Here is a 26,501-nt window from a genome sequence, read left to right on the forward strand (position 1 = left end):
ATGTTTCAGATATATTCAATGTGTGTATTTATGTAGCTATATTCCCTACCTCCCCTCCCCAGCCTGGGGATTCGGAATGATGTATGTCTGAGACTGACAGTGTCATAAAAAGGTTTTTTCTCCTTTTCTTCTGTGTCTATCAAAGTTTGGATATTAACATTTTGACAGGTAACAAATTAAAAAAACTTGATTTTCACTAGGGAGGCTTTAATATATATTTTATTTTACATGCATCAGTTTACATTCATTTTAAATAATAATAATAACAACAATAATAAAAATAATAATAATAATAATAAACAACACTGTCAATATCAACTTTTTTAATCTACTAACAGTTGATTTGATCAAATCAAGTCAATATTACCTGCATTTTTCTGAATGTATATTTAATTCAGATGCATTTACCTCAACCCCTTTTTTTCACCAGTGAAAATAAGTTACTTCCAGCCCTCCAAAGTTATAGCTGTTATATATAGAGACTTACATGAAAATCTCTTATAGGGCAATTCCATCAACTATTTTTATTATCAACTTACAGTTAAATATATTGACATATAAATAATAATTGTTGCTGCCCTCAGTATTGGCCATTGTGTTTATTGCCGTGTTTGTTTATATAATAATGGATGTCACCAATATTTCAGCCAGTCGTGCTTTTTGGTTCTCTGGTTTTGTCTGGTCTCTGTTCTGGGGCAGTTGATTTGTTTGAAAACGGTTCTTTTATTGTATTCATGATTCCTTTATTTAGTATATTTAAATATTTTTAATATTCCAATTCCTGTATCTGAATATTCTTAATAAATACGATTATTTATTAAGACATCATTCTAATGTCCAAATTATTAAGAGTGAAATATGACATTTTACTGGGGTTTTGTGCAAGATTGTATATTACAATTAATATGATAAACATGGATAATACTCTTCATCTTTTACCAGGTTTCATCTCTAAGTGAGGGAACAGTAGAGGAAGCGGGGTGCCAATCATGTTCTCCTCTCTCTCTCAGAGAGAGACAGAGCGGGATGTGGCTGGACTGGGGCAAGAGGATCCTGAACGAAGGGCAGTGAGGGTGAAGGCCTCCCCCTCAGTTAGCCTTGGTCCGGAGCATGCAGAGCTGCTGAGATCCAGACTAGTTTCAGTAGCAGGAACCAGCAGTGTTCTGGCAAACCCAGATGCTCTAGTGGTGACCTGCAGCACCAGGGCTCACAACAGGCATTTGTCCACTCAGAAACCTGTCCAGCTGGAGATACTGGTTAGAGACATACTGTAAAGTTGTTATTTTTTTTAAACCATCGACTAATGTGACACTTATTGCTTTTTACAATATTTCAGTACAATAACTTTAATAAGTGTTTAATATATTTTAATAACAGTTACATTTTATTTAAAAAAAAATTTTTATAATAAAAACATTTATTACTTTTTTTTAACCATATGCTGTATTTGTTTCATGCTTCCAGCCAGCTCTGAAGAAATATCAGGAGAGTAAACAGCCCCAGTTCATCCACAGGAAGAACAGAGAGAAGCTGATGAGCACAGGATGGAAGCCCCCTTCTCCCTCCTCTGCTCGGCTACAGAGGCTGGACGATGGCCTGGAGAGACGGCCATCCACTCTACAGCTACCCCAGCTTCCTGACCACCTCAGAGAAAAACAGGTCTCATATATTTATATACACACCTGGACAATTTTGTTGGTACCCTGCCATGAAAAACAAAAGAATCCACAATATTCTCAGAAATAGCTTGAAACTGACTACAGTAATTGGCATCTGCCATTGGTTATTAAAAAAAACAGACTTTTGATTTTTGATGCAAAAGAATATTTTATCAGATGTACAAATATGTTTTAAAGCATATAATTGAAAATTCACAGTACAAACATCCTCCCCATCTTTTTTCATTTTATTCTAAATCTTCAATAGTATTACAAAAAAAATTAGTTAAAAAATGTAGTAGTTTGAAAAGGACAAGCGAGAAGAATTTATTCCTCTCTGGATTCGTTCTACATTCCATCAAGGAAAAAGCACTGCAAATGCTTGTGTTGATTTGTTCTGTTCTTGAGGATAGTATTGTATCGTGTGTTTATTTGTTTGTTTGTTTTTAAAGTTAAATAACAATTTCATTCATTCATTCACTCATTCATTGTCTGTGTGACTCTGCCAATCTTTATCTCACTCACTCACTCACTCACTCACACACTCACTCAGTCGTGTTTAGCAGGCTGAAGATTGTCCATGTTTGGTTGCTTCTATTAATCATTAATTCATGCATCGTCTTTAAATGCTTATCCAATCCAGATCATGGTGGGTCCAGAGCCTACGCAAAATCACTGGCCACAAGGCAGGAACACACCCTGGAGGGGGGTGTATGTCCTTAGGGCGACACAAACTCACACATTCACTCACATACTAACTATGGACACTTTTGAGTAGCCAATCGTGTGTTGTTGGACCATGGGAGGAAACCCCTTTGGTGGCACTTGAAAATGTCATTTACATTAAGATACAATATGCATACACATATTATAACCATGGCTTTAAATAATAAAAACAAACCATTTTGCAGTGTTTTTTCTTGATATTGAATTATAATTTATAATTAAATAAATAAATAATAATAAATAATAAATTATAATTTTAATGACATCCTAGCCAGTTCTTCTGAAATCTGTTTTCAGATGCAGTTGACACAAAGAATGCTCAGCTCCGCCCATACACCCAAACGACCTCGGAGCTCTGCCAAAGGTCGCAGTGTCACGATGGTTCCCATCAGCCACACCCCATCTCCCCCTCTATCCAGTCCGCTACGCTTCAGCACTGTGGAGGAAGTGATCCAAGCACGAATTCACTCCACTTCAGAAATCGCTCAAGTGGTTCGGAACAACCCTCACCTGGGCTTCCTCTACATGACCTCAGCATTTCCCAAATCATCAACCAAATATGATGCATTCAAACTCAGGTAAGATTATAACCATAAACACATAATATATCTGTATGTGAAGCAATGCAATTATTACAGTTTTGCAGGAAAATAAATAGTTAATAATGCTATGAATGTCCAATGTTTCTTCTTTGAATAATGAAACAGATATTATATGGATACATAGAACCCTAGAGGTTTCATAGATCCTGCACATAAATCTCAAACATGGACAACATCATGAGCAGCACCCAATTTATATAAAATAAACTCCTTAATTCAGGGAACACAAATCAATCTAATTCTTTAGGTCATGTGAGCTGTGCTTTATAGAACAAGTGTAAAAACAGTAAATAAACTTTTCAGAAAAACTACTTTTAACAGGGGTTGTGGGGTTGAGCTCTGCTCAAGGTGACTGTTTGTGAAGAGTTCTCTGAGTGGGTTTCCTCCAGGGGCTCCGGTTTCCTCCCATGGTCCAAAAAACACATGTGGTGGATTGGCTACTCAAAAGTGTCCATAGGTGTGAGTGAGTGTTTGTAGCCCTGCAAAGAACTGGCTCCCCCTCGCGCCCAGTGATTTCGGGTACGCTCCGGACCCACTGCGAACCTGAACTGGATAAGCAGTTACCATTATGGACAATATTCAGCCTGCTAAACAAGACTGAGTGAGTGAGTGAGTTAAAGATGGGCAGATTCACAAAAATATCTGATGAAAAGATGTTTTAAATTTCTCCTTTCATTTATTTTCATATTGTTTTTAGAAAAATCCTTAAATTGTCCTTAAAAACATAAGAATTCTTAAAAAACATTTAAAAAATCATTAAATTCAGATTTTAAGATGGTTGCTACTATGTTTGTTCAGTTTTATCGCTAGTACACTTTTATTTAATTTCTTTCACTCAAAAACGTTCTGCTAATCATCGTTTACCTCAACTGGAATTTAAAGGATTAAATTCAGTAAATGTTGACAGGATCGTGAAATATGAGAACATGAACAGGTCGGACTACTACACGATCAGCGGTCAGGGGGTGACCCACTACTGTCACGGTCAGGTGGACTTCCTGCCTCTGGGGCGTTGGGAGCAGGAACACCGCTACCACCGCCGTCTTCTCCGCATTCCTGCCTTTGTTCTCTTCCGCAAATGGAAGGCCTTCCACGTGTGGCGCACTAACGTCCGCTCCAAAAACATCATGAAAGCCAAACGCTCACTGCAGGAGCGCCTCTTTTTCATCAATGAGGTGGGAGAATAACAACTCGCAAAGCTCTTTATTAAATTTCTTACCGTTATCTTGATTTCATACATTTTTTTGATTCAGTAGTAATAATAAGATGCTAATATGTTAATATTTCCATTTGTATAATTAGTTTATTACAGAATAAAAGTACCATTTCAGTAGTATGTTATGGTTGCCCTAGATGACATACTCTGTTGATTTTCAGTGTGGAAATAAAGGTAACATCATAATCATAACTTCTGCACACAACAATACACAATTACTGTTTGTTTGATATGATTTTACTGAGCAAACGTTATAGTAAAAAAAAAAAATATATATATATATATATATATATATATATATATATATATATGTATATATATATATATATATATATATATATATATATATATATATATATAACTGGTCTCATGTGACCAAAAGTGCTCAAACTTTTGCATATGATTGTATTTGAAGCAAAAGGGATGTGTCCTAATCTAATGCCACAGGTTAACACATCAGCCTTAAACCACACATTATAGTACAAGTTTATACTAAAAAAAGTTTATACAAGCAATGTTGTCGTTAAATTGTCATTCTCATTGTGTGATGGTTTTACAGACTCTGCGGCCAGCTCTGATTGATATCAGGGAGATGTGTTATCGTATCAGTGACATGGGTCTTTGCAGAATAGAGAAGGAGCACACATACACCTTGCAGGACTTTCAGGACACACAGTACACTCAGCTTGAAGAGGTCAGAAACTAAATGTTTTAGCTGGACACTTATTTTGTCCAGATTTTATGTTTATTTTTTATACTTTCAAACTGAACAATAATTATCAGGTTAAAGCAAATTAATTTGACGGAGCAATCAGTTATTTTTAGAACCAAATATTTATTTACTCACAAACATGTGAGAATTACACCCATAAGCCATAGCAATAAAAAATATTTATTTCTTTATTTTTTATTTATTTCTTTACTTTTTTTTTCTAAATTCATTGTTCATTTTATCCACTTTACTTACCATATAGGTGCACTTTGTTGTTCTACATTTACAGACTGTCTGCATACCTTATTAGCCCACTATCACCTTGTTCTTGACCCTAAGAGTACAGGTATTATTTGGGTGGTGGATCATTCTCAACGCTGCAGTGACAGTGGTTTTGTGTTAGTGTTTGTTGTGCTGGTACAAGTGGATCAGACACAGCAGTGCTCCTGGAGTTTTTAAAAACATCAGTGTCACTGCTGGACAGAGAACCATCGACAAGGTGGACCAACATGATTTGCGTGTCTATTATGGTGGACAGCAGCACTCGTGCCAGCGAAAGAAACACTAGCACATCACCACCACCACATCGGTGTTCACCACAGCTGTGATGAAAATGATCTTCCACTCAACACATACCTGCTCTGTGGTGGTCCTGTCAGTGTTCTGACCACTGAAGAACAGGGAGAAAGGAGGCTAATAACTTTTGCAGAGCAAATGGTGAACTACAGCCTGTAGTTGTCGAACTTTTGTGGTGACACCTTTCTATCATAATCTGCATCAACTTTCTCAGCAAAATGAGCTACAGCTCTTCTGTGCGATTAGATCGTGTAACAGTATTCTTTCCCAACACATAACAATGAGCCTTGTGTGCCCAGAATCCGGTTGCCAGTTCACTGGTTGTCTTTCATGGATCACTTTATTTATAACTCAAAATATGTACTATATAGTATGTGGGGCTAATAAGACAATGAGTGTTTTTAATTTTAATGTTATGGCTGATTAATGTATGTGACTGCAACTCATAGGAAATGATGAATAAGACTGATTTGTAGTCTCTGGATAAACTAGTTTATGGTTAATAGAGTGGGTACCCCACATGGTGGTGGCCAGGTTGGTACAGAATCTCTGATGTATCCAGTGGACAGCATAATGGCTGTTTTTTAACATGAAGAAAAATAATAGGAGAAAATGACTGATTGCTTCTTTCAGAAATTGCATAAATGAACCTAATCTTAATTCATATTGCCATGCTCATGCATTCCTGCCTTTGAATAAGTGTATATGGGAATCTATCTGCACATGATTAGTGTTGCTTAATTGTACAAATCTCATTGGTTGTATTCATAATTGTAAGTGTGTGTGTGTGTGTTTTGTAGGTGTCGTCTCGTTTAGATGAGTTCAGAGAGTTAGTAAAGGAGGTGGTAGGGACTGCTTGTCGCGCTGCCATGTTAGAAGCTGGATACACTCCAGATTACAATAACTTTGAAACTGGTAAGCACATAAACACACACACACACACACACACACACACACATATATATATATATATGGATGACCAACAAAAAGTACATGATGAGCTACTATTTATGACTTTACATCTAGAAAGTGTGCTTAATAGATTGTGCAGCGAGTCGAAAGTGTTTAAAAACTCCAGCAGCTCTGCTGTGTCTGATCCAGGTATATATATTGTCACTGTCCAGAAACAAGTAACTCAATTTTTAAAATCATTTAAACACAGCTGCTGTCCTTTATATTGTGTAAAACAATAATGAGGGATAAACCAATAGAAATGCTTAAAAAGTACATGGAATAAATCTACTTTACATTGACTTCCACTGAAAGTTAAGAAGTTTTTTTTTTGGAAATACATATTTAAATATATATATTTTTCCAATATTTTGTAGACACAGCCATTATAATTAGTGAATTCAGTTACTTGTACATCTTGTGGACACAGAAAAAAGTTTAACCTCCATTGGAAAAAAAAGAAATCAATTGTTTTGCACTGGATTGACTTCACATCATTCTAATGTCCAAAAGCAAGCATTGAAAAGCTGGAGGGCTTTAAAGCAGCTCAGCATTGGCTTGTGGAGCAATGGAGCTGCATCCTCTAAATAGTGCTTTCTTCAGGAAGAATGAGGGATAAGTCAGGATGAGTTGAAGTGGTATTTGTGATGAAGAATTAATCATCCACGATCCACACCTGACCTCACTAATGTTAAATGGGGTTTTAGTGTTAAAATCACAAGGAATGAGAAGAATAAAACCATAACCCCCTCATTAAAACAGAGAACCAAAGAAAAAGGATTGTGATATGAAAACGTTGCTTCTTATCTATTTTAACTTGTTAGACGCAGATGACAGTAAACAGGGTGTGGATTTTGAGATGCAGTATGGGGAGGCTCCAGAGAAAATGAGCTACACAGAGCAGGCCAACAAGAGATACCACTGCAGTCGTCTTACCTGGCAAGTGTTTTTACACACTTAGATACATACAGACATCACACCCTCCAAAAATGTATTTTAGGGAAGTAGATCCACCGCCCTGTTAAGCACGTGTCAACATGTGTATTAAAGTAATTTAATATGCTAGAGAAGTCACTGTTTCTACTCCTAAAATACGAATTGCACAAAACGAATTGTGGGGGTGGGGGAGGGGGTGAATGACATTGACAACAAAGGGTGGCCACACTAACTGTACAGAACTGTAAGAAACCCTGCATAACCAGTATTATACAGTCAGCAGTTGCAGGTAGCAAATGCTCATAAATATTATGCATGAACATGTGAAGACACTGTAATGTAATAACTGAACTTTTTTATAGGGAAAAAATAGCTTTGTGCCATATTATCCCAACTGTTGTTGAGTGTGTGCTGGTGTGTGTGTGTGTTTGTGCAGTTTTATCCGCCTGGCTGACTACCTGATAATGAACACTATGCATGTGCTGGCTGTCAGCTCCATTAGCAAATTACTGGGTGTGCTCGAGGAGCAGAATAGATACACACCCTCACATGAACTCATACATAGTTGGGTTAGCAGTGACACCAACCTTGAAACCCAGAAGAAGGTGGGTATATATTGAATCTGCTTTGTTGAGGAGCAACACTATATTTCCAAGAGTCTTTGGACACCCTTATAATTAATCAATTTCTCTACTGTAAAAGGCACCCATTTTGGTCCCAGCCCACACAGCATTATAATAATGTCCAAACCAATGTATGAAAAAAATGGGACATTCTTCAGCAGCAGCATATAAGCCTAGTATCACTGTGCACAATGCATAGAATTGCCTAGAGGGGTATAAAACCCCTCACTAGTAAACTGAGGCCTGGACTAATTGACCTCCACCAATAATAAAGCCCTACAAACTAAACAGCTTGAGTAACAAATGAGTTTCTGTAGTAGTTCAAAAAGTAAATAATACCTTACAGACAAGTTAAATGTCAGCCACATTTTTCAGCAACAAACAGGTGGTAACGAAGGTAGTACCATTCCACCTTTAAAGACACAGAACTTCTAAACGTAAGGAAATGAGTGAACAGCTTACCCCCACAATCATAGACATTGCTTTTAAGTCTTTCCAGAAGTGGAAAGGTTTTTACTGCAGCAAAGTGACATGGAAAAGAATATAAAAACTATTAACAGTAAATAATTAACACCATCCATTGGAGAAATGCTGGATTTGGTGATGTCTACAATCTTTTGGTTATATAGAATATTGTCAGCATTTCTTAACCTCTCTAATGTTCAGCCCCGTGTTATGCCCCTCTACAAACTCTTAATTTGTGTGTGACATGAGTAATTTTTTTGAAGACACTGTAATGTGATAACAGTGAAGTTTTTATAGGAGAAACATTTACTTTGTGTCATGTTACTCCAACAGTTGTTGAGTGTGTGTGTGTGTGTGTGTTTGTGTGTGTGTCCGATAGGCCGGTGGATCAGAGCAGACTGCAGAAACATCACTTTTGCCCATGTTTATTACCGAACTGATGGTGGACACTTACACACTGTATTTCCAGCCCTCCATCGATGACTTCCAGGTATGGGTCTTGTTCAGTTTAACTAAAAATATGTTAAGGGTTGATCCATTTAATGTATCAGTTGAAGTTAAATGAATCCATTGAAATTACTGTTGACCGTATGAAGTCCTTTTTGGTTGTATTGTTGAGCTGAATTGCTGTATTGTATTGTGTGTCTCATTGTGTTGATTATTACTGTGTGTGTGTGTGTGTGTTTGTGTTAGGAGGTCATAGCAGAGATAATCTCCTGTTTCCAGAAGACAGTGTTGTCATTAGAGACTTTAGTTCCTGACTGTTATTTTGATGCCTTCACTCAACCCATCATTAATAACAAGGTACAATACTATTGACCTCAGGGAAGTTAAAATACCATGACAACATACATTCATTTATTCATTGTCTGTATCCGGTTAACAAGTTCAGAGTTGGGGTGAGTCCAGAGTCTACCCAGAATCACTGGGCACAAGGGAGGAACACACCCCAGAGGGGGCGCCAGTCCTTCACAGGGCAATGCACACATTCATTCACACATTCACACCTATGGAAATTTCCGAGTTGCCAATCCGCCTACCAATGTGTGTTTTTGGACCGTGGGAGGAAACCGGAGCAGGGCTCGAACCCACAAACCCAGGACCTTGAAGCTGTGTGACAGCGGCGCTACAATTTCAAACTTCTTAATTTTTAGGCAGACATCATTTGTCAGTTTTAATACTATGCAACAGTTACCATGAAATGATGAGAGGATGTCATTTGCTAGTATGGACCATGCTTATGAAAGCAAAAATGGGGGAGATGTTTTGGGTTTGGAGTTCAGGGCTGCTTAAGAGGTGTCATTTAAGTAACTTATTTTCTTAAGTCATGTACACACAACCATGAATTAATTTTTTTACCGCGTCTATCTGTGTATTTGTGAATATAGAAAGAGGAGAAGACGTGTGGTCATGGTCCAAGTTTAGAAAGCACCCTTGAGGATGATCTGCAGGAAATCATCCACAGCATCAAGGTTATTATTAATCCTTGTACAAACTCAAAAGTATCAACAACACAGTTCTACAACCTCACTTTATGGAAGGGGTCATCACATTACCCTCAGTCACCTATATAGTGGACCAGTAGCACATCGACATTTCCTCATAAATGACAGGTCTGAACAAATGTAATCTACAAAATATAATGTTGCATTTCCCCAGGATGCTGTAGAGTATGCATTTGATGCTGCCAACACATATGCCCACACCTTTGAGCCATTCCATCTTTTCTACAAAGAAAACGAAAGTCTGGATCTTCAAGGTCTGAAAGAGCAAGACCATGGTACGGCAACTGTCAATATAAACACCATTCTTAATCAGCCTTTTTTCTGTTAGTATGTTTATGAGTATATTTATTTTTATTTTTAGTTTAGTTTTGTTTTTTTTTTGTCCAGAAATTTGTGAAGAGCAAACTATAATTTGTTTGCTGTTATTATAATTAAGGTATAATACACTATATTATATTAAAGGTGCACTAGCCAAGATTCAATATATGCAACTTCTAGTAGCTAAGTAGGCAAACTTGAATAACAGTCTATTTTGGAGCTGCCTCTCAGTCCCTCCCATGAGCACACACACAGCCTTAGAATCTATTGTGGCCAGCTGTGTTCAATCAATGTTCCTTAATGATTTCAGTCCTCTTTATATTTTAGTTTTAGTTTCTTGAAAGTATGATACACAGGCTTGAATCTGAATAATATGAATTATATCAAAGTACCAGTCCATCTGTTATCCTGCATACTTTGTTTGACCCTTTCACCTTATTCTTCAATGGTCAGGGCCTCCACAGGACCAGCACAGAGCAGGTATGATTTGGCTGATGGATCATCCTCAGGGCTACAGTGACACTGATGTGGTGGTGGTCTTTTGGTGGTGTATTAGTGTGTTTTGCATTGGTATGGGTTGATCAGACATAGCAGTGCTGCTAGAGTTTTTAAACGCTTTTGTCCACTCACTGTCCAAACTATTAGACACACATACCTTGTTGGTCCACCTTGTAGATGTAAAGTCAGAGAGTGTAGCTAATCTGTTGCTGTCACTGGACATTATTGCCTGGATATTTTTGGCTAGTGGCTACTCTTAGTCCAGCAGTTGCAGTGAGGGGATAAAAAAAAAATTACATGAACAAACTTTTTAAAAATAACAATTATAGTTTACTCCTGGTTTTTTTCACCTGTAGAACCCTGAATATAAGCATCTATTATTGCTGGCATCCAGAGTCTGCCATGTTTTCTGAACTGAACATACAAAAATAGGGGAGGAAGATTTGTTGAAATAACTGTAAACACAGACAGAATGCAGATTTGTTGTGTCCACATCTAAAGTTTTCAAGTCATATTCTTTATATTTTAATATGAATTTGGATTAGATATAAAATGGAAAAAAGGCTTAGTGCACCTTTAAAACAGTACATGGCCAAATGTTGGAAGTTTGTGTACACCTGCCTTACATTTACATTGGATGTTGGAACATTACTGTGATGATTTTCATTCAGCAATGACAACATTTGGACATGTACTGTAAGTAGTTCAAATACAATATAGTAAAAAAAATATATGGTAATGCCTTTCTCTGTGTTTTTATTGGGTAACACAGGTGTGGGATATTTTGAGGAAAGTCTGAATAAGTATCATCACCAGCATAAAGAAGCTTTAGCCATCAAGCCAAAGAGACACTTGGGGATGCTTATGGTGGACACTACACAGCTTAAGAGCAAGCTCACTCCATCTCCACTGCGTTGTCTAGAGGTTATATACACACACACACACACACACACACACACACACACACGTTCCTAACCAGTATATTTAATGTAACAGTATTTTTAAGGTAGCAGTGCATTTAAAGTATCATTTGATTTAATGTAGCAGAGGATTTAATGTTCCAGTGATGTGGGGGAGAAAAGTCTGCAGAATCATGGACCAATCAAACTTGATTTGGTGCAAAAGTCCCTACAACAAGCAATATAAATCTAGCAATCAAAATAAAAATAAAGTGTGTCATACTGACACCTACCCTTCACAGGTCATTAATGACATACTCCCTCTGCTGGCCAAGAGGAAGATAGATGCAATCATTGCAGAGGCACAGGACGCAGAGTTCAAACTGGAGCTGGTTTCCACAGCAACCATCGAATATGTAAACTCCCTCACCTTCCTGGAGGAAATTCAAGAGCGGGTAAGAATCAGCAACCTTTACATTTTGTGTGATCCATGTCTTGATCGTTTATCTCTTCATATAGAATATGTCTCAAATTTTGTAGACATTTTGTAATACGTGATTTGCTAACATTGGCATTCAACTCTACACATTCAGTTTACATAATCTCCATAGAAAAACATTGCTAATAGAATGGGATGCTCTGGAGCGGCTGCATGTGAACAAAAGGTCACTGTCTAATGCTTAGGTTTGGAGTTGTGTTTGAACTAATCTTTAAACATCAAATATCTGACCTAACAAATTTTAATATGGCTGCCATGAAATTTCACAGCAATGTTCCCAATCTAGTATAAAGCATTCCTAGATGGCAAGAGGGTGTTATTGTAGCTAAAACTGATATGTTTTTCTCAGATTGAAGAGCTGGACACGCAGGCTGAGACAGTGTGTCAGATGTATAGGTTGATTGAGAGTTACTCTGTGCCAACCCCCCCAGAAGACTTTGCTGTGTTTGCCACTCTGCGTCCATCCATAATGGCTGTGAAAAATGCAATCGATAAAGCAGTAGGAGAGAGGGATGCAAATGTGGACAAGTTCTGTCAACACTTGCAGCAGGACATCAGCCAGCTCAACAAAGAGGTGATGAGGGTCAAACAACAGGCAGAGGTAAGACCATATATCCTCACTGCACAGCCAACAACACTACTAGCAGCACCACCATGTCACCCAAATATATTTAGATTTATTAATATAGAACTCATAAAGTATTCAGAAGAGTGGAAGCAGATCAACATGGTGCAGTCCTAGTTAAAGCCCGTTTCAGTGGTCACATCATCAGAGTCCCTCAGATATCAATGCCCTTATGCTTCACCGTCAACAAACCTGAGTGATTGTGTGACAGCACGAGAAATCAGCACAAGATTACCACAGTTCTCTATGTCTAAGAACCCCTCAATCTGAACATTTTATCTAACAGGAATCTAATTCATTCATTTATTCATTCATTATCTGTAAGCGCTTATCCAGCTCAGGGTTGCGGTGGGTCCAGAGCCTACCTGGAATCATTGGGCGCAAGGCAGGAATACACCCTGGAGGGGGCGCCAGTCTTTCACAGGGCAAGGGAATCTAATTATCAAACAATTAATTATATAAATAGGTTTGTAATTTAGATTTAAAAACTGAGACCATATAGGGCCTCTATGTGAGAAGGCTCTTCCTCCTGCAGTAGATATATTAAGGTGAGGTCATCGAACAGATTTATATGTAAACAGCAGAACTTAATCTAATCTATTCTGGATTTGACTGGCAGCCAATGTATGGATGATAGTGTTGATCTGATGTGGTCTAACATCCTAGTTTACGTGTCATAAGAGTAACAGTGTAGGTTAATGCTGTGTTTGCGGATAATATTCCCCAGTGATTACATATACAATGTCAATAGTAGAGATCCTAAAACGTAACCTTGTGGTACACCATGTATAACTCTGACAAGTACTGATGGTTCTTCATATACTTTGAGTAACTGATAATGATTGATCAGGCAGAGTCTAAACCAGGCCTGTACCACCCCTGAGATTAACATTTCTAACCTGTCTAGTAATATGGAGTTGTCTTTTTATTTTTTTTTTTATCTTTTTCCATAATTGTAAAGCAATTTGAGATGATTTATACATAAAAGTGCTCTGTAAATAAAATGTGTATATATAATGTATTATTATTATTATTATCTAAGGTATCAAATATGGCACTTAGGTGGAGTAAAACCAACAGGCATAAAAAGCCTTGCTTGGAGAAAATTCATTTAATGAATTTCATTCAATTTTGCATATCTGTAATTCATATTTTACAACAGTGCTGTAACAGTGAATTACACTCTGCAACTGCAGGGGGGGCCCAGGAGCAAAAACTGCAAGTTTTACCTATTGTAGCTTTAAAAACGTTGAACATTTAATCTGCGATATTAGTAAATATGATTTATCTGTTGTTATCAGTAAACTAGCTTATATGTTGATGTGTTTTGCCCATTCACTGAATAGTTTCTTGGCTTCAGTTGCTTTCCTGTGTCTTTGATTTTCCAGAACTGCCAGATTCTAGACATTACTGCTGACAGGGGGAAAGTGCGTATGCTGCTGGAGGAAATCCACATCTCCATAGATGAGCTTCAGGCACAAGCCTTCAACTACAAATCCTACCAGAAGAAGTTAAAGGTCAGTAGGTCATTTCATCCATTACTTGACACATGATTTATTGGGTGTTTTCATTAAAGAGGCTTTTATTTTCATTTGGTTTCTGTGGGTTCACACACAATGTGGATTACATTCAAAACCTATTACTGATTACCTGTACGCAATTTGTACATCTATATAATCTGTAACTTAATCTGAAGGATTAATGTAACATATCCTGACTTCTTTTTAGTGTGCATATGTTGGTGTATCTGTGTGTGTAGGTGGAGGTGACTAAGTATGAGTCTCTGGAGGAGCTGAGTGCTGAGGTAAAACTGAAGCATTTACTCTGGGATGCCCTGGAGGAATGGGACAACCTCCAGAACAACTGGATGCAGGTTGATCACATACACACACAGACACAGACACACACAGACACACACACACACACACACACACACACACACACACACACACAGAGTGTGTGACAGAATGACATTAATAGAAAAGTGGCTCAAGTGTACAAAATGTACAATTATGTTTTAAAGCTTTTTTGTTTAATGTATAACTGATATTCAAAATTAAACCCTGCTTCCTCTCCTTTGTCATTTTATGGTAACTGTTGTAGCTGTTAAAAATAACATTTCTCATTTTGCCCAAAAAAGTATAACCTAAAAATGAAGTAGTTTGAAAATGGCAAGGATGAATTTAGTCATCACTGTATTTGTTTTGAGTTGTGAGTTTTGACTGAAATTATTTAAAGATGGTGATTTCGATATTAGTGATTGTGAATGTAGTGCCTTAACACGTTTTTTTTAAATAAAATGACAATTGTAATTATTCCCTTTTATATTAATAATACATTGTTTTTTCAGAATAACATCCTGAATTCCTAAATATTTGATTCCCTTTTGAATTCAGCACATTTTACCATCCATGTTTAAACCGGGATGGAAACCTGTTACCTATATGTTGCTTTTCAGAGTAAATTTGATGAGTTGGATCCGGAGCAGCTGAGTGCTCAAGTGAATAAATATGCAAAGTATGTGAATCAGCTGGAGAAAGGACTTCCCTCCAACAGTGTTGTACCTCACCTCAAGGCTGGTGTAGACTCCATGAGGGAAAAGGTGGGTGAGACTTTCTATGTTCTGTCACTGGATTGGTCCATACTAAACTTATGGCACAGTGATTGAAAAAGATAATGACAGAAGGAGTGAAGAAACAGTATTTTATCCTCCCTCAACATCCACTAATGTGCCCTTGAGCAAGCAAGCTCCTTCAACTGAGTGTTGTGGCTGAAGTGGTTGCTACTTGCTCTGACTCTGTGTGTTCTCCCTGTCCCTAGTGTGTGTGTTAAAATTGCTCACGTGTATGTGTGGGTTCACTGTTCACAACCTCAAAATAAGAAAACAAGCATAGTCTTTATAGAAAAGGATGAAATAAAACAAGATGTTCTGGCGCAGATGCACATGAGCCTAATGCCCCAATGCTCAGTGCAAAAACTGGGCTAGAGTGGTTTGATATTTGTGTTCAATTCTTCCATTTCTGTGTTTGTGTGTGAAGCTGCCAGTGATCACAGATCTTCATAACCCTTGTCTGAAACCTCGGCACTGGGAGATGTTGGAGAGCACTGTGAACTCCAAGCTGCTGGGGGAGCCTATCACACTCTACACACTTCAGGAACTCAGTATTTTCAAGTACAGCCAGAAGATCCATGAGGTGAGAGAGAGAGAGAGAGAGAGAGAGAGAGAGAGAGAGAGAGAGAGATGGATCGGTTAAAGGAAGGGTGGATGGTAGTCTGGATCAGTGAGAGTTTGGTTGAATGAATGAATGATTAAAATTGATTATGGGTGGAATGGGTAAACAGAGAGGGACAAATAGATGAAAACAGTCCATAGGTGGATGAAAGGACATAAGGAAAGAATAGAGAGATGCCTGAATGGAAAGGTAGAATGAAGGAGTTTCTCTTGTATCTGTATGGTCTCTCTTTTTTGGTCCCTCCTCAAGGTTTCTGGTCAGGCCTCTGGAGAATCTGCTCTGGAGGCAGTTCTGAAGAAGGTCAGTACACTTCTTTTAGTTTATATTGTGTATTTTATCAGTGTTGTGATTAGATTGAAGTGTAATCTTTTGTTAGGTTGAGGATGTGTGGAAGACGACTGAATTTGTGGTGCTGTCTCATCGAGATTCTAAAGATGTGTTCATTCTCGGAGGAACAGATGATATCCAGGTGAGAAATACACAGCTCTTATAAAGCTCTTATAACTGGACATTTAATTTACAACATTTAAAAACAACATGGCTTCTCTGACAAGACTTAGTATCATAGTGAATTATAAAAGAAGAAATGGTTTAAAAAAAAAAAAAAAAAAAAATATATATATATATATATATATATATATATATATATATATATATATATATATATATATATATATATATATTATCAATATATATTGCAGGTTCTGTTGGAGGACAGTTCCATAAATATGGCCACACTGGCATCTTCACGCTATGTGGGTCCCATCAAGACTAGAGTAGACGAGTGGCAGAGGCAGCTCTCTTTGTTCAGCCAGACACTGGTAATCAAACTCCAACCTGCACTTATATTCATCTTTACCACATGATGTCAGTGTATGACTACACCTCCATAGTTATGACTGGTGAAAAACCTAAAATCTGTCTTTCTCTTTCTGTCTGTCTCTTTCTTTGTTTCTCCGTCTGCAGGATGAGTGGTTGACGTGTCAGAGGAACTGGTTGTATCTGGAAAGTATATTTAGTGCTCCTGATATTCAGAGGCAGCTTCCTGCTGAGGCCAAGATGTTCCAGCAGGTGGATAAGTTCTGGAAGGAGATCATGATGAAAGTCAACCGTTTGCCCAATGCCCTGCGAGCTGCTACACAACCAGGTCATGTTATATTCATAATCATAATTCATAATCAAATGCTCTTAAAGTGCTGAAAAGAAATGCTAAAACATCCACTGTTAATATGATAGAAGTCAACAATATGCATGGGTAAATGGGTCATGTCTGGTTTTAGTGAGCGGCACTAATGTAAACACACCAGGTAGTTAGACTACCTGCCTAACTTACATCCCAAATTCCAATTAAGTTGGGACATTGTGTAAAACATATATATTCATAAACATATACATTCAATTGATTACACTACAAAGACAAGATATTTAATGTTCAAACTGATAAACTTTTTTTAACGTTTAAAAATACATTTAAATGTTTACATTTTTTTTTGCAAATATTCACTAATTTTGAATTTGAGGCCTGCAACATGTTCCAAAAAAGAGTTGGAACAGGGGCAACAAAAGACTGGGAAAGTGGAGGAATGCTCAAAAAACACTTGGAACATTTCACAGGTAAACAGGTTAAAATGAAACATGAAAATGTGTGGCACATTATGAAGCGCAAAGTATGACAACTGTTGACTGGACTGTTGAGCAACAGAAGTTGTATATCAAGCAAGAATGGGAAAGAATTTCACCTACAAAGCTTCAACAATTAGTGTCCTTAGTTCCCAAATGCTTATTTAGTGTTGTTAAAAGGAAAGGTGATCTAACACAGTGCTTTTTGGAACGTGTTGCAGGCCTCAAATTCAAAATGAGTGAATATTTGTAAAAAACAATAAAGTTTATCTGTTTAAACATTGAACATCTTGTCTTTGTAGTGTATTCAATTGAATATAGGTTGAAAAGGATTTGCCAATACTCGTATTCTATTTTTATATGTTTTACACAACATCCCAACTTCATTGGGGTTATATTTCTATGCTTGGCTTATAGTTTCATAAAGTAGTTTTCTTTGAAATGTGGGTGATCAGTGAGTGATGTTTCCATGCCTCAGTGAAGCAGAGGCTGGATCCCAAATGTATCCACCAAATACATCCACTGTAAGGCACAGTGTTGTTCATAAAATAATTGTTTTCTGCGCTCACATAGTGCAGTGTATTACAAAAATGATTACTAATAATGATTGACTAGGTGCAGTGCTATTAGTTTTATTATCTGGGATGTGCACTATGTAGGGATTATGATGCTATTTTGGGACATGACCCAAATTTCATGTGGATAAACATGTCAGGAATCCGTACTTGTATCTATTTCATTGTAATGCCTATATAAGGACTATAAGTGTTGACGGAAAATCTAAAACATTTTTTAATTATACGTTTTAATTTGAGTTGTTTGTTATATCTCCCACTGAAGCAGAGATCGTTTCAGTGGTGTAAAATCTACTCATCATTCTCAGAGCTGTGTTGGATTACTGAAAGTTGTGAAAGGTTTACTGAAGTGTTGTATTGAATGTTTTCATGCTTCAGGGCTTCTGGAGCTCTTCCAGAACAATAATGCTCTACTGGACCAAATACAGAAATGCTTAGAGGCCTACCTGGAGTCTAAGAGAGTTATCTTCCCCAGGCATGTATACACATATACACACACATACAACCATGGAAACATAGGGGACATATGTCGAAGCAGGCAAGCCATCTCACTGAACAGTATGCATGGGTATAGAGGGTATATACTGACAGCTTTCTGCTGGAAAATACCCCCTCAGTTCAGATCAGCTGCTGTAATATACTCAGCTAAGATAATGGTTCCATTTAGACCAGTAAGCATCGGAAACCATTTACATGCTCAAAGAATTTTTGCATTGTGAAAGAATTCTGCAATGACAAATGTATATAGTTCTACACTGAACAATCATTGGATTACGAATGCCTTATATCTATGCATCCATCTACCTAAACTTCCCACAAAAATTGGGAGCATGAAACTGTCCACAATCTCTTGGTATGCTGAAACATTAAGAGTTCCTTTGACTGGAACTAAGGAGCCGAGCCTAACTCCTTATAAACAACCCCACACCATACTTCCCCCTCCACCAAATTTTACACTTGGCACAGTACAGTCAGACAAGTACGGTTCTCCTGGCATCCGCCAAACTAAGACTTGTCCATTGGATTGCCAAACGTTCTCCAGTTCTGCCAAGTGGAGAATTGGCGAACTCATCATTCAACCATTCAACACCTTTGGGATCATTTCTTCTTCTTCTACTTCTTGTAGAATGATGAACTACTGGAGATCCTGTCTCAGATGAGAAACCCCCAGGCTGTCCAGCCTCACCTGAGGAAATGTTTTGATGTGATCTCTCACCTGGACTTTGTCCTCCTGCAACCTACTTCGTCTATGGAGGTTGAAGGAGAGAAACACTACAGCAATAACATCTTCGCCATGATATCACCGGAGAAATATGATTCATCACTTCAGAGAACACGTTTCCACTATGCTAGAGTTCAGTGGCGGCGTGCTTTTCACCACTGCATCCAGCACTTTGCATTGCATTTGGTGATGTAAGCCTTAGATGCAGCTGCTCAGCCATGGAAACCCATTCCATGAAGCTCTCTACATACTGTTCTTGAGCTAATCTGAAGGCCACTTGAAGTTTGAAGTTCTGTAGAGACTGACTCCAGTTGGTGACCTCTGCAAACTATGCACCTTAGCATCCTCTGACCCTGTGCTGTTATTTTACATGGCCTACCGCTTTGTTGCTGTGTTGCTGTTGTTCCCAGTCGCTTCCACTTTGTTATAACACCACCGACAGTTGACTGTGGAATATTTAGTAATGAGGAAATTTCACAACTGGAAAAAGTCTGCATGCTTGAACTGTGATGGAATCACATCCTATACTTAGTTACTCACTTTTTAACATTTGTATCCTCAGAGTTGACTCTGTCTCTCAGACAGGTCAGAGTCAAAGAAGTCTTTTGGAGACAACTCACCACCACTTTCCTTTGGGAGGCAAGCAAAATCAGTTATGCAGTGTAAATAAACTAAAATTTATTTACACTGCAGTTATGCAGTGTAAATAAACTAAAATTAAATAACATAAATAGCTTTAAAGTCATATTTACTTCGTCAATATTAACAAGTGTGAAACACAGGTGTCTAAGGTTCACTCCGAATGAGTTTCTATATCTAGTAGCTTTTTCTTTTTTTCTGAATTAATATTTTTTGGTCACATATTTTATACACATTATCCAACCCAAGCCTTATTTCTCTGTGATTAAGTAGTATTTTTACCTTATTATTACTATTTCAAAATCATTCATATGCTTCACTGACCTGTAATAGGCTAGAATAGAACAGAGCTTCTCACTACACTGGCCTCAGTACTGAAGAAACTGCACTCTGTAACTTCTGGAGCAGCAACACTGTAGGGGGTGCCCTAGAGCAAAAATCCCAAATCTTATCTAGTGTTCCATTAAAACAAGTCATTTTACCCTTTTCTGTTAACTTAGCTAATTGGGGCCATTTTAGTGTCAGTTTTAAAGCAGCAGCTCATTTGAGAGGGAAGCAGTATGAGCACACCCAGACTGTTCACTGTAATCACCTCTTCTCTGGCTCCTTGGGTTATGTAGATAAGCTGATGTAAAAGAATGTGAGCAATCCATATTTTAAAGGAATTGACTAGGAATTGTACATGGCTCAGTCAGCTAAAGTGGAGAACTGATCATCCAACACCTTTGGGATAATTTCTTAGGTTCTACTTCTTGTCGAATGATGAGCTACTGGAGATCCTGGCTCAGACGAGAAACCCCCAGGCTGTCCAGCCTCACCTGAGGAAATGTTTTGATGCGATCTCTCGCCTGGACTTTGCCCTCCTACCCCCTTCTTCGTCTATGGAGGCTGAAGGAGAGAAACACTACAGCAATGACATCCTTTCCATGATATCACCAGAGGGAGAGAAGGTCTGTGGTCCTATTTTTCAACCTACAATATATAGCTGTGAATTGTACACTGAGCCAAAACATGTGGCCACTAGACATCATGTACGTAATATATTGGTGGGGGAGTATGATGCTCTGTATAGGTTTCTGTTGGGAAGTTTGTGTCCGGGTGTTCTTGTGGACGTTAGTCCACCTATACCTTCTCCTTCTTCATTGTGTTCCATGGTGGTCCATAGTGTAAATAAAAACAAAATCTAATATCACTATACAACTTTCACAAATATTTAGAGGTTACACATACTTGGTATTGATCATTCCTATATACAATGTAGCAAAAGAACATATTTTAAGCATGTAAATGTTAAAAAAATCTGCAAAGATGTTCACTTCAGTTGCATAGACAAGCTAGCGTTAGTTTTAAATGCTAGTGATAATGATTGTTATGGTGCTTTTCCACTGTATGGTACCTAAATTACTCTGCTTGACTCTACCTGAAATTCCCATTAGTCAAATTTGGTACCTGGAACTAGGTAGGCCAAGTAGGCACTAAAACATGATGTGTAAATTTTGGGTAGCACTGATTGGCCAGGGAGTCTTGTCATTTTTGATGAAATGCAGACATCCAGCACAAACTTGCAGTTTTATAAGAATCCAATGAAAGCTGAACAGTGCAACAGGGAATGAAACAGGCAGTCAAATGAATGCAGTGATCAAGATGAAATTGTAGACTGGCTAAAATCATAACCATTCTTATCTGAGTTAATATACTACTGAATAATTATTAAGGATAGCACAGTTAAGTCTGTTTGTATTCTTTACTGTATGTTGTAATGGTAATGGTAGTGTATGTGTGTGTGTGTTTGTAGGTGATGTTGGGCAAAGGTCTAAAGGCTCGTGGTAATGTGGAGGAGTGGTTGGGAAAAGTGGAGGAGGCCATGTTCTCCTCTCTCAGACGCCTTAGCAAATCCGCCATTGCAGACTACCAGAACAAAGCACGAGTGGAGTGGGTGGTTGCTGGACACCCCTCACAGGTGTGCCTGTGTGTGTCTGTGTGTGTGTGAAAAGGAAATATGTACTACCCCAATACTGGAGATATGTAAATGTATACAATAGCAAAGATACCAGATTTCACCTAGTGTTGCTTTAAAGACAATAAACATTTCACCCTAGATATTAGTAAATTCTTATTATCTGTTATTATATAAGTTTTTATATTATCTGTTAAACTAGCTATTATGTTGAGGGGGGCCAGGGAGCAAAAATACCACATATGGGTAGACATGCACTGATCCCTTCATTAAATTTCTTGAAATTCAGTAATGACTTAATTTGATCAAGGAATTCAGAATAGACATGTACATATGACAATTTGAATACTCAGGCAACTGTCTACCTCTGATAATGGTTTTATTACTGTTTTGCTTGTTCTGTGTAGGTTGTGCTAACCATCTCTCAGCTGATGTGGTGCAGGGACATGGACAACTGTCTGGAGGGAGATCATGACCACTTCCAGGCTCTGCAGCAGTTTGAGATCACCAACTTTGAGGTGCACAACATTAACCATCGTACAGGTTTAAGAAATGTCTGTTTTAGTTCTGCAGCATTATTAATTAACTGCACTTGTATGTGTACATGAGTACATTTGTTTATTTATGTGTGTGAGTGTGTGTTTGTTTGTATGTGTACAGAGGCTAAATGCTCTAGCTGCTCTGGTGCGAGGAAATTTACCCAAAATTCATAGAAACATCATAACAGCACTGATCACTGTGGACGTCCATGCCAGAGACATTGTCACCGAGCTCATCAAAGCGGGGGTCAGCCACTGCACTGGGAATGAAATACATTATGAGACATTAAGTGGGATTAGGGAGTTATGTGAAATAATTTTTTTTTTAAAGTTAAACATAGAGGCATGGGATTTTTTTTGAATGATACAAAGAGGAAATTATGGACAAAATAAATTGTAAACCTCATCAAAAAAATGGTACAATAGAGTTTACACATTATTGAAAAATTGTTTTTGACATCATATACATACCAAACTATGGGAAATTTAAGTCACGTTCAGATTTTTTCCCTTGATTCTCTTAGGACATTGTGTTGCATATAAATGTCTGTGCCAATTTCTGTTATATTTCCAAGCAAGTTTATATTCCATGCTGTTGGGTAATGCATGTGTTGTTCCAGGTGGACTCCAGCAGTAATTTTGAGTGGCAGAGACATTTGCGTTATTATTGGGATGTGGATCTGGACAACTGCGTGGCTCGCATGGCTCTGTCTCAGTACGTTTATGGATACGAATATTTAGGAGCCTGTCCCCGTCTGGTTATTACTCCACTCACGGTAAAACACACACCTGTAAATGTAAATTTATTACCTCTAAAAGTGTTAATAGGCACCAGTGGAAATTCAAACTTTAAGTTTGACCCAGCTATATACACTGATCAGATGCAAGTTTTAAACCACTGACAGGGGAAGAACACTGATTATGCTGTTATAACAGCACCTGTCAAAGGTGGGATATATTAGTCAGCATGTGAACAGTCAGTTCTTGTATATGATTTGTTGGAAGCAGAAAAATTGAGCAAGCATAAGTGACACAAAAATGGGATGGTCAGGTTTTGTCAATCAGAATAAAAATTACAGGATTTGTGTGATATTCCCCATATGCAGCAGCTACTATCTACCAAAAGTGTTTCAAGGAAGTACAACCGCTGAACTGGCAGATAGATATAGGTGTCCTAGACTCACGAATATATTAGTGCGAGTAGCATGTTTTCTGACAGATTTCTGTGGTTTCATTTTTGCTACAGTATCTCAACTGCTACAGCAATTGGCCTTCTTTGGACCATATTTGTTTGGCACTAACCACTGCATAGCGAGAGCACCACACCAGACCTGCTGTTTTGGAAGTGGTCTGATCTAAACAATATGACCATCATGATGTGTCTCTTGCCAAAATTATACAGATCTTTACACTTACCCATATTTCCTGATTTTAATCACATCAGCCTTAAAACAGACATATTTCTTGCTGCCTAATATATCCTAAACCCTGGCAGGCAATGAAATATAAACTAGACATGTGTCTCTCATTTATTCAGATTTTTTTTAATACTTATGCTTATGTTCGTAGGACCGTTGTTATCTGTGCCTGATGGGGGCTTTACAGTTGGACTTGGGTGGAGCTCCAGCAGGTCCAGCTGGCACAGGGAAGACTGAAACCACTAAAGATCTGGCCAAAGCCCTGGCCATTCAGTGTGTGGTCTTCAACTGCTCTGATGGTCTCGATTACAAGGTGCTTTGCCCCTTCTTCATTTACACCCACTTTATTCCTACTGTATACTTCATTCTTCCTTCATTTACACCCACTTTATGCCTACTGTATAAATGAAATTAACATGTTCAGTTATACACTGCTTCATAGTTGTAAAACACTGAATAGCACACACTTACGGGGTATTTTATTAAATGTAAAAGAATGAGTGAGTTTGTGATTGGAATTGGAATTTTAATGGCTTCTTTTGAACTGCCACTAACTCAACAAGCTCAGCACTCTTGGAGAACACTTACTGCTCAGGTCTGTTGTTCGATTAAAGATGTCTCCATTGGCAAGCATAAGGGACGGAAGGAGGGCCGTGCTACCCACCCAGAGATTGCAGGACACTCTCAGACAGTGGATTGTTGGAATTAAGGCCTAATGATGACTAATGATTTTTTATTTTTTTTAAGAAATGTTAAATGTGCAAGCATTTTTATAAATTTAGACTCGTTTATGACCTAAGTCCTCAACTTTCTTATTTATTTAGTAATTCAGTACATCTGAAGCACTAGGTGTTAATCTGAGAAAGGGGTGTGCGATATGACGATATTAGATCATGAACGATAAGAATTTGTCCATGATACACCATCACAGGGAGATCGTTGGATCGTGCTAATGCACATACAGTCCGCTGCAGTTCTTATAAGCTGTTTACGTACTGTGTACATATTACGCATCAATCGACATCAGTCGATTGGTCACACTTTCGGGACACCGATAATGTAAGTCACTACTCTAAAATGTACGACTACTGAATTAAAACCAAAAGAATTCGTTATTTCATACATCAGATCTCTTCCTCGCAAAAGAAAGGAAAAAAAAACTGTGGCGCCACGAAGAGCCCACAAACACACAAAAAAAGGAAAACAGGGCTTATGTAGGTTGTCCCCTTCAAAACAAGTCAGTCGTGGCGCAGCAGGTCGTGTCGCAGTCACACAGCTCCAGGGACCTGGAGGTTGTGGGTTCGATTCCAGCTCCGGGTGACTGTCTGTGAGGAGTTGGTGTGTTCTCCCCGTGTCTGCGTGGGTTTCCTCCGGGTGCTCTGGTTTCCTCCCACGGTCCAAAAACACATGTTGGTAGGTGGATTGGTGACTCCAAAGTGTCCGTAGGTGTGTGAGTGAACGTGTGTGTGTGTCTGTGTTTCCCTGTGAAGGACTGGCGCCCCCTCCAGGGTGTATTCCCCGCCTTGCGCCCAATGATTGCAGGCAGGCTCTGGACCCACCGCGACCTTGAATTGGATAAGCGGTTACAGATAATGATTTTCATGAAAATGAATGTTCCCCGTGGATCTCCGCTATGGCCGTGTAGCTTGGGCTTTAACGACGCATCCATCAAGTCTGTAGACCAATCAGAGGTGATGCTCTACCAAGGAGGTGGGGACACAACTAAGCTAAGCTTCGGCTCTTAACAGAGGTGCACCGCGAGAGACGACGCAGACAGATTTATATGGCAACAGCAATCAAAATAAACAACAATCAAAACAATAAATAAGTTTTCAAAGTTTAGATCCCTTTCACTGCCTGCCCTTTCCCTACTGAGACCAATTAAACACAGGAAGGGAGTGAGTGAGGTATGGAAGCAAATCTGTCTCATCAGACTTTGAAATATTACCACCTTTGAATTTGTAGCACTGAATTTTTTTGCACTGAAATTATGCATCTGAATTTCGTTGCTTTTGAATTTAAGTCTTCAGATTTCCACCTCTGAATATTTTGCTTCGCAATTATGCATCTGAAAATAATTGCTCTTGAATTGAACTCGTGAATTTTCAAGAACATGTTTTCACTGTTATTATTCAAGGTTAATCAATTCAGATTTAAAAAATGCAAGTTTAAAAAAATTCAAACAATATATTTCGAAGCTCAAATTCGACAGACGAAATTCAGATACCAAAATACAAGTGAAAACAATTCAGATACACATCCGGGATACAAAGGGGAAGGATACTGGGTTAGAAACAATATCAGAATAAATTTATGTGAGTCAGAACTTTTTTCCTGTTTAGAGTAAAAAGCCATTTAGGGAGGTGCAGGAGATGGTGCAAGAAAGGTAAACTGTAAAATGTTGTCACAAGGCTTAGATAATAATAAAAAAATCTGCAGTAAAATTAATCATTTTCCTTATCGAGAGGTTGGGGTCTTGGAAGACTCCA

At 38.2% G+C, this 26,501-nt stretch overlaps 1 protein-coding gene across 4 annotated transcripts in view; it reads left to right on the top strand.

Moving 5' to 3' along the window:
• The window catches only part of dnah6 (dynein, axonemal, heavy chain 6), a 162,699-nt gene that overhangs the window by 608 nt on the left and 135,590 nt on the right, over positions 1–26,501 (top strand). For all 4 annotated transcript variants that reach the window (XM_066659940.1, XM_066659943.1, XM_066659942.1 and 1 more), the window contains 30 exons: positions 943–1,256; positions 1,465–1,659; positions 2,682–2,962; positions 3,894–4,161; positions 4,762–4,896; positions 6,291–6,405; positions 7,266–7,380; positions 7,814–7,982; positions 8,845–8,955; positions 9,159–9,269; positions 9,854–9,937; positions 10,125–10,245; positions 11,559–11,710; positions 11,988–12,140; positions 12,534–12,785; positions 14,198–14,326; positions 14,569–14,682; positions 15,268–15,411; positions 15,848–16,003; positions 16,292–16,342; positions 16,419–16,511; positions 16,744–16,863; positions 17,009–17,189; positions 18,616–18,712; positions 20,841–21,048; positions 21,894–22,058; positions 22,463–22,573; positions 22,716–22,841; positions 23,215–23,370; positions 24,164–24,325. In XM_066659940.1, coding sequence (XP_066516037.1) covers positions 990–1,256; positions 1,465–1,659; positions 2,682–2,962; positions 3,894–4,161; positions 4,762–4,896; positions 6,291–6,405; positions 7,266–7,380; positions 7,814–7,982; positions 8,845–8,955; positions 9,159–9,269; positions 9,854–9,937; positions 10,125–10,245; positions 11,559–11,710; positions 11,988–12,140; positions 12,534–12,785; positions 14,198–14,326; positions 14,569–14,682; positions 15,268–15,411; positions 15,848–16,003; positions 16,292–16,342; positions 16,419–16,511; positions 16,744–16,863; positions 17,009–17,189; positions 18,616–18,712; positions 20,841–21,048; positions 21,894–22,058; positions 22,463–22,573; positions 22,716–22,841; positions 23,215–23,370; positions 24,164–24,325 — 4,542 coding nt within the window. In that variant the 5' untranslated portion in view covers positions 943–989. The remainder of the gene's footprint in view (positions 1–942; positions 1,257–1,464; positions 1,660–2,681; positions 2,963–3,893; positions 4,162–4,761; positions 4,897–6,290; positions 6,406–7,265; positions 7,381–7,813; positions 7,983–8,844; positions 8,956–9,158; positions 9,270–9,853; positions 9,938–10,124; positions 10,246–11,558; positions 11,711–11,987; positions 12,141–12,533; positions 12,786–14,197; positions 14,327–14,568; positions 14,683–15,267; positions 15,412–15,847; positions 16,004–16,291; positions 16,343–16,418; positions 16,512–16,743; positions 16,864–17,008; positions 17,190–18,615; positions 18,713–20,840; positions 21,049–21,893; positions 22,059–22,462; positions 22,574–22,715; positions 22,842–23,214; positions 23,371–24,163; positions 24,326–26,501) is intronic.

This window comes from Hoplias malabaricus, chromosome 2 (genome assembly GCF_029633855.1).
Source record: "Hoplias malabaricus isolate fHopMal1 chromosome 2, fHopMal1.hap1, whole genome shotgun sequence".
NCBI classification, from domain to species: Eukaryota; Metazoa; Chordata; class Actinopteri; order Characiformes; family Erythrinidae; genus Hoplias; species Hoplias malabaricus.